General features: G+C 56.3%; 1 protein-coding gene across 1 annotated transcript; it reads left to right on the forward strand.

The window, feature by feature from the left end:
• Positions 1 to 4936: 4936 nt before the first annotated feature.
• LOC119113265 (periostin-like) lies at positions 4937 to 7881 on the forward strand. Its single transcript, XM_037237626.1, has 5 exons — positions 4937 to 5138; positions 5599 to 5755; positions 5938 to 6084; positions 6734 to 6859; positions 7608 to 7881. The coding sequence occupies exons 1-5, from the start codon at positions 4950 to 4952 to the stop codon at positions 7736 to 7738; spliced, it is 750 nt and encodes a 249-aa protein (XP_037093521.1). The 5' UTR covers positions 4937 to 4949; the 3' UTR covers positions 7739 to 7881.

Below are 7881 nucleotides of genomic sequence, written 5' to 3' on the forward strand. Positions count from 1 at the left end.
GAGGTGGGGAAAGTGCCCATCAGGCTGGAGTAACCCTTCTGGGTGGTGACGAGTGTTTTTCCAGCAAGTTTTTTCAGCAGCCTACGACCCAAAAATCCATCCTTACAATTTTTAATTCACCGTCTATTCGCCCCAAAACTATTGATAGATGACGTCCGGACAAAGTGTTTAAATGACGAGACAAGGCTGTAGTGCATCCGTTTTTTCATCATTCGAGTCAGCGTCATAGTGCCACAAGCACTATGGTGACTGAAGCGCCCGCTGCAGCCTCAGTCGCCCACGCGCTGCAGCACGGCCACATGTTCAAGCCGGTCCAGAACAGGGCAGACGCTCTCTCAAACACTTGTCAAGACGATGAAGAATTCATTTGGAGTCTATTTTGATTCCACCAAGCCTGCATGAAAACCTTCGAAATGAACTGACAAAATTTGTTGTCCATACCTTAGCGCATGGATCTAGGGCGAGCAAATCAGGGCGGTGTGCTTCTCATACGCCAGATACAGTTTCTGATATGTTCATCACCCAAGCCATACTTGTGATCGTTTTTTACAGCTTAAGTCCATATAACGTGGCAAAGCTTAAGTGTATCGAGCACAATGAACGTCGCATGTTACGCGCTAGTTATGATATATATATATATATATATATATATATATATATATATATAGCACAATGAACGTCGCATGTTACGCGCTAGTTATGATATATATATATATATATATATATATATATATATAGCAACATATCCAGCAACGTTCGGTAAACGTGAGGCGGCTGCGTGCTGGCAGCGTGGCTTGAGATGACTGCTCGTCCTATCGCCCCTTTAATAGCGCACTGCTGACTGTTATTGCCCTTTGGTGTTGTGTGTTATGTGTGTTCGACGCAGAGTTGGATCGGATTTATGGCAGTAATGCTGTAAGGATGGGTCATATGGCTAAGGCTAGAGGCCTACACGGCTGAGCTTTGTTGTGCCCAATCCACCCGCTACCCATGGGGTTGTGCCCATATCCATCCGCTACCCATGGGATTATATCCATATCCACCCGCTACCCATGGGGCTGTGCCCATATCCACCCGTTACGCACTCGTTATGATTTGTACCCACTCTTTATCTATCTCTGCGTTTTTCAGCACTTTGGCTCTGAATTATTAGTTCATAATGATACTTAAATGCTAAATCATTCTCAGCGCTTTAGTATAAGTGTGTTTCTGGATGGCTTACGCTCAAATCTCCTCTTTTGGGCTGAAATTTGCAAAAGGAAGGTGAATAGAGCTAATTATGACTAAAATAAGCTCAAGAAGTAAAGTCATATAGCATGTCCTGAAGCATCCACTCGAGGGGCGAATAGCCGGGGGGTTAACGCCTTCGGTTCCCGCTTGGTGTCCGGGTTCGAATCCCGGTCGCACCATGCACTTGGGTTCTAATGTGGATTCTGTAGGCGGTGGTGCTCTGCAAAAGGGCACGCGACGACGTGCATCGCGCTTCTTTTGTTAAGAAGCATCCACCCGGCATTTCGTAAACGACCCATAGCCGTAATTTTCTTAAATCTGGACCCCATTCAACCGTTACCCATTTCACGTGGGTACGCACGGGCTTACCCAACCGTTGAAGCCCTCTAGCTGTGATCACAGAGGAGAGTAGGAAAGGTGCTCTCTTCGTGGCATTGTCCTGGACGACTCGCATCTTGCCAGCTCGGCGATTGCTAAATTCACGGTGAATGTGTTTCGTTGGCCTGCTGGCTGCTGAAAGAAGGGACATGTGGGCTCTAAATTGTGCTTTAATGATCATCGGACGGCCGCTTTGATCCAGCGCGACATTAACGGCACTTCGCATCGGAGGGTGGGCCTAACCCAGAACCGTCCAGCTGACGGGCTGCGTTACGCCACCCCCCGCCGGCTGCGCCTGTGAGATGCGCGTGCGCGGCGCAGAGACCCGTGCCTGTGCCGTGGGAGCGACGCCGGCGGCTCCCTCGCCCCGCAGCTGCCGCCGGCCAGCAGTGCGTGTCGCCACCCTAGCCGGCCATCTGACGGCGGGCGGTGCGCCACCTGGCCGACGCGCACCTTTCGCCGCGCGTGGGGCTGGCGGTCCCGGCAGCCGGCCGGCGGCACGGCGACTGTCGCTGACGCGTCGGCCTGCTGTCGCTGCCGCCGCTGCACTGGGCCGGCCTCGGCAGCGGCCTTGTGCTCGTCTTTTCGGCAGATGGTCGCAGCTGATGTCTGCTATTATGTAACTGTGTTATTGTTGCATGCGGTGCTTGTGTTTGGCAGCGTGAAAGGCTCGCCCGCAAAGCAGGTCATCTTAGAATCTGTTGGCGCAATTTAACTCTCTCCAGACAAGGTGCTGGTGCGCTGCATCCGTCCGGTTTTTTGAATGTCCGAAGTGAGCCATTCGGCAGATCTTTATGCAACTTTCGCTGGCTGGGTTTGAAAATCTTTGACCCTGATCGGAGGGCTTGAATCTGTACCATATCAGATCATTGCGCGGTCAGCTAACTCCCAGAGGTCTGCACGCCAGAAATCTCCGAGAAATTAGCGCTTTGCGCCGCACTTTTGGCAATTTCGTATGCAATGGCGTAGCCAGGATTTCGCACGGGAGGGTGCCGAAAAACAGGGGACATTTTCATTTGAAGGCGGCTACTTCGTTGCTATATGGGGCTTTTGGATTCAGGTGGACTGTAAGGGCTCATGATCCCATTTGATGTCCCCAAGGGCCCGTTTTTTATATTTCAGAAGCCTTACAAGCGTCTCGAACTGTCCAAAAGTCCTGGGGCCTTGGATAATAGGGGACCCCGTCACCTCCCCGGGGGACGGGTTTGGGACACGGTCACAAAAGCCCATTCCTCTGCTAGACCACTGTCTAATCTGCACGAGATGACAATGTCTAGGTTTCGAAGATGTGAGACGGTAACATTATCAGCGTAGTCAATGCAGTGGTTTTTGAAAGGATCTTTCAATGTCTAGGTCATGTGATATGGAATGCTAATGTTTATATAAAAATACCCCACGAGGTCAATGCCACTCCATCATGAACTGAACTGACTAACACGTGGCAATGGTGACGTGAAAGTTATGGGACGCGAAAGGTCGAGACAGGGATTACTCGTCTTCTAAGTGTTTTAATTACGGGTCACCAATATCATCATGCTAAACGCAAGAACTACGTTTAGCAATGACTAAGCTCAAAACTCTGGATGTCTTAACTCGTGTCATGACACACACGTGAAATTTTTATGAAAATTTTCTACTAAAAGCTAGTGATGCTGGTTTTAAGTCAACGAGGTCGGTGGAGTCAATGCTGCTGCATGGCCTGAGCGGCTTTACTGGCCGTCTTATGATAAGCGCCGGAGCCAGGGCTGTGCATGACGCATCTCGCGCGCCGGAGATGGAGCTCAATAAGTGCTGGAGATGGGGCTCCATAAATGCCGGAGATGGGGCTCCATAGGTGCCGGAGATGGGACTCCATAAGTGCCGGGGGTGCGTTCCATGAGTGCCAGAGATGGGCTCCATAAGTGCCAGAGATTGGGTTCCATAAGTGCCGGAGGTGGGGTTCCATGAGTGCCAAAGATGGGCCCCATAGGTGCCGGAGATGGGACTCCATAAGTTCCGGAGATGGGACTCCATAAGTGTCGGAGGCGGGGTTCCATCAGTGCCAGAGATGGGGCTCCATAGGTGCCGGAGATAGGGCTCCGTCAGTGCCGGAGATAATGCTACATAAGGGCACTTGCAATGAAGTCAGATTGCCGGACCGCTACAAAGCATACATTCAGAAGCAGCGGAAACCCTTAAGTTGGTAGTCAATAGGGATTGTTTTGTTTTCTTTCCAGCCAACGCAACTGGGGTCGATGCTAAACTTTTCGGACCTAGTCTCTCTGATCTCATCGGTTCCCGTGCCTCCCCATACACAACTTTTTGCACATATGCGCAAACGTTTGAACAAATAACACGCCTTTTGCCAACAATCGTTTGAAAACCGAGTGCTGTCCCTTCACGCCGACGCATTCTTTGCGCGCTTTCCAAGTTCCAAACTGTAACCATCCCAGTCTGCTTTCGGCTAGTAAATGGTCAGGCACACATAAGGCACTCCAACGGAAAATTAGGCGCAGCTGTCCGTGAAGTGCACCGAATGAGAGACACACCCACCTTTAGTGCATTCACATCGGCTGTTGTGAGCATTGCTACCACTACCTTCCTTCGCCGCTACCACTGCCTTCCAGTGACGAGCAACGTGGATGGAAGTTCGAGCAAAGATGCCAGGGAGATACTGAAGATAACTAAAAATCTCAGCGCACTTAAAGTGACACACAGAGCATGGAAGGCTTGAGGCTGCTCTCGCTGTTTATGCTTGCATCATTATGGGCGTGTACGCCACGGAGCTGTGGTTTTTCCGGCCGCGTTTTTTTCCGCTAGACTGTCTGCTCGCTGAGGGTCGGCCAAAGGACCTTCGCTTTCTGGCCGCCGGTATTTTCTGCTCTGCCCATATTTCCCCATGTTTCTACGAGACGGCGTCGTCTTGTCTCCACATGTTTCAATATCTTTAATAGTCTCTGAGTCTCTCAATTTCGTTGTATTCTTGGCTAACTGCCTCGTGGTCTACCTGTTCTGCGGTATAATTCGTGCGCTGCTCCTTATTAACACCGCAGCTTGCTTTCTCCTAAAGGGTTGGGACTACGGCTAAGATGTCGCTGAATTATTACAATGTGGAGCAAAAACTGCTGTGATGAGGAAGGATGCACACATTAATTTGATTGTGCGGGATTGTCTCATAGGAAGTATACTCAATATAATTTTTCGGTGGAACTGTTCCCTTAAATCGTTTCGACCTAGTGTGGTGACGTGGCTCTGTGACGCTGAGAAGCCGCGACGCGGCGACATCTCTGACCAGCGACTGCGTCATTTGCGCGCCGACAGGAGGGTTCACCGTGTTTGCCTTCACGGACGAGGCCTGGGCCATGCTGCCATACAACCTGCGCGCTCAGCTGACGGCCGACCCGGAGCGGCTGCGCCGGCTGCTGCTGCACCACATCACGCCCGTGGCGCTCAAGCTGGCCAGCTTCAACGACAACATGGTGGTGAAGAGCGCCAGTCCCAGCGGCGCCACGCTGCGCATCAACATCTACCAGATGAGCCGCTACAGCAAGGTGAGCCCGGCCAAGCGCCGAGGCCGCCGCTGCCGGGCGGTGCGGGCGGCGCGGCTTGCCGAACGCGCCGACCCGAGAGGCGCGTCCGGAAGCAAACTGTCTCACTTCGCGTCCCACAAATGTTGCTGTTCCAGAGGAGTGTAAATATTCTGTGAGACAGCGGTGTGACGTTTCCTGCATGCAGCTTCGAATCCGTTAAACCCTGTTTCCTTTTCGGCAGTGGCGACCGAGATTTGCGCCGGATAGTTCGACACACATACCATCCGCTGTCCAGTCGCGCTCATCGGGCTCATAATGCCCGTTGTAAGCTCTCATTCCTGGCATTCACGTCAGTTCGCATAAGCTCGCAACTGCGCTCGCGGACCACGCACTGCTACGGGGCCTGCTGCCAAACCCCCGTCACCCGCCCGTCGTTACCAGAACACGAACGATATGTGACGGAGTTGGCGTCTCGTTGCAGCGCGTGGTGACCGTGAACGGGGCGCAGGTGCTGCGCAGCGACGCCAGCGCCTCCAGCGGCGTGGTGCACGTAATCGACAGGGCACTGGTGGCCGAAGCCAGCGTGAATGCGCTGGAGTACGTCACGACGCGGGAGTGCGCCGACCTCGACTTCGGCGGTGAGCTGCCGTGGCGACCAACCGGCCGACTGTGGTCGCAACTGATAGGACAACCGCGCGGATAGAATTGCAGACACGGAAACAGTTGTTAGCGTTCGAGTGCAGCACGCGGTGTGAGCTGGTGGCTTTCAGCGCGCTGCGGCGGCTTGTCGGTGCTGACAGTCGCTGTGCGGTCGCTGCAGGCATCGCCAGCATAGTGGCGAGGCTGGGGGTGACTGAGCTGCTGAGCCAGGAGGCGCCGCTGACGCTGTTCCTGCCCATCTCGGCGGCCTTCAGCGACACGGAGAATGTGTCCGAGGACTTCAGCAACAGCTCCATCGTCATGCAGAGTATGTGTGCTGAGCCGCTGTCAGCGGCGGACGGGGTGCGCCGGCCGCGTACTGTGGGCTGCCGTCGCCGCCGCTCCTCGCCTGCTCTTGGTGCCCGGCGGAAGCCGGTGCCCGCAGCATCCCGGGTCGCTGTGCGGCGGCAGGACTCTCACTCGCGACATCGCTGTACACTGTAACCGACGATCAGGCTGTGATTGGGGTCACACTGTGTGACGTGTGTCCGAACCAGTTATATATCCAGTTATACTTATATCCAGACCAGTTATAATCATATCGTTAAACATTGCTTAGATAGCTTGGGATGTCGTATTACTTGCAAAGGTTAGGTGCTACACCTGCACATACCTGTCGACTACATTCATGCAGCGGCGTACGCAGCATACATACGTGCAGATCGGCATACCGCGCCGACGGGCTGCGGCATGCGGTATCCGACAAGGACGGTGACGTGCCTCTGGCGTGCAGCACTAGAGGCCACTGCGGCGGAGGCAGTGGCCGTTACTGGGACGGTCACGGAGGCCGTGACGGCAGGCGGGCCGTAACGACAGACGGGGCGTGACGGCGACGCCAGCTGTCTGTCGGTAGCCGGCGTCGCGATGCCGGCAGCGGCCGCTCCTCGTTGACCGGCGCTGTGCTGCCGCGTTCGCAGACTCTCTGCTGTACCACCTGGTGCCGGGCGCGTTCTACAGCGCCGGCGTGCGCGACGGCCAGTGGCTGGAGACGCTGCTCGACGGGCAGGAGCTGCAGCTGCAGGTCGTCACCGACGGCTACACGCGTGAGTAGACGCCGCCGGGCGAGCGGCGGTCGCCTCTGTCGCTCGCCTGCTGTAGCAGACGCACCGGTGTCGTGTGTGTTAGAGGAGTGGCGCCTGACCGCGGCTCCGTTGGTGACCGCAGCGGAGCCCGCCTGCTGTAGCAGACGCGCCGGTGGCGTGTGTGTTAGAGGAGTGGCCCCTGAACGAGGCTCCGTTGGTGACCGCAGCGGAGCCCGCCTGCTGTAGCAGACGCGCCGGTGGCGTGTGTGTTAGAGGAGTGGCCCCTGAACGAGGCTCCGTTGGTGACCGCAGCGGAGCCCGCCTGCTGTAGCAGAAGCGCCGGTGGCGTGTGTGTTAGAGGAGTGCCCCCTGAACGAGGCTCTGTCGGTGACCGCAGCGGAGCCCGCCTGCTGTAGCAGACGCGCCGGTGTCGTGTGTGTTAGAGGAGTGGCCCCTGACCGCGGCTCTGTCGGTGACCGCAGCGGAGCCCGCCTGCTGTGGCAGACGCGTCGGTGTCGTGTGTGTTAGAGGAGTGGCCCCTGACCGCGGCTCTGTCGGTGACCGCAGCGGAGCCCGCCTGCTGTAGCAGACGCGCCGGTGTCGTGTGTGTTAGAGGAGTGACCCCTGAACGAGGCTCTGTCGGTGATCGCGGCGGAGCCCCGCCTGCCCCGCTCGGCCGCCGCCCGCTGACCGGTGCCCGCCCGCCGCCCGCCGGGCCGGGCCGCCGGCCGTCCAGCGGACGCCGCTGACGCCAGCGCCGTCGTTCCAGGCCGCATCTCCACCGTCAGCAAGCAGGCGCAGGTGATTCGCGCCGACATCCCCGTCGCCAACGGCGTGATCCACATCATCGACTTCGTGCTGCGGCCGGAGCGTAACCTGCAGCGGTGCGACGCGCGCTGAGGGGCGGCGTGCCCGGCCGACCAGCGGGGTCCAGCTGCCGACCCTCCTCCCGGAACACCTCCACAACCTCGCCTACGCGGACGGAGCTGGCACGGACCGGCAAGAGTTCAGGAGAATATGGACGCCTGTTAGGGCTATAGATG

Source organism: Pollicipes pollicipes, unplaced genomic scaffold (genome assembly GCF_011947565.3).
Source record: "Pollicipes pollicipes isolate AB1234 unplaced genomic scaffold, Ppol_2.1 Scaffold_7261;HRSCAF=8764_pilon_pilon_pilon, whole genome shotgun sequence".
Classification (NCBI taxonomy): Eukaryota; Metazoa; Arthropoda; class Thecostraca; order Pollicipedomorpha; family Pollicipedidae; genus Pollicipes; species Pollicipes pollicipes.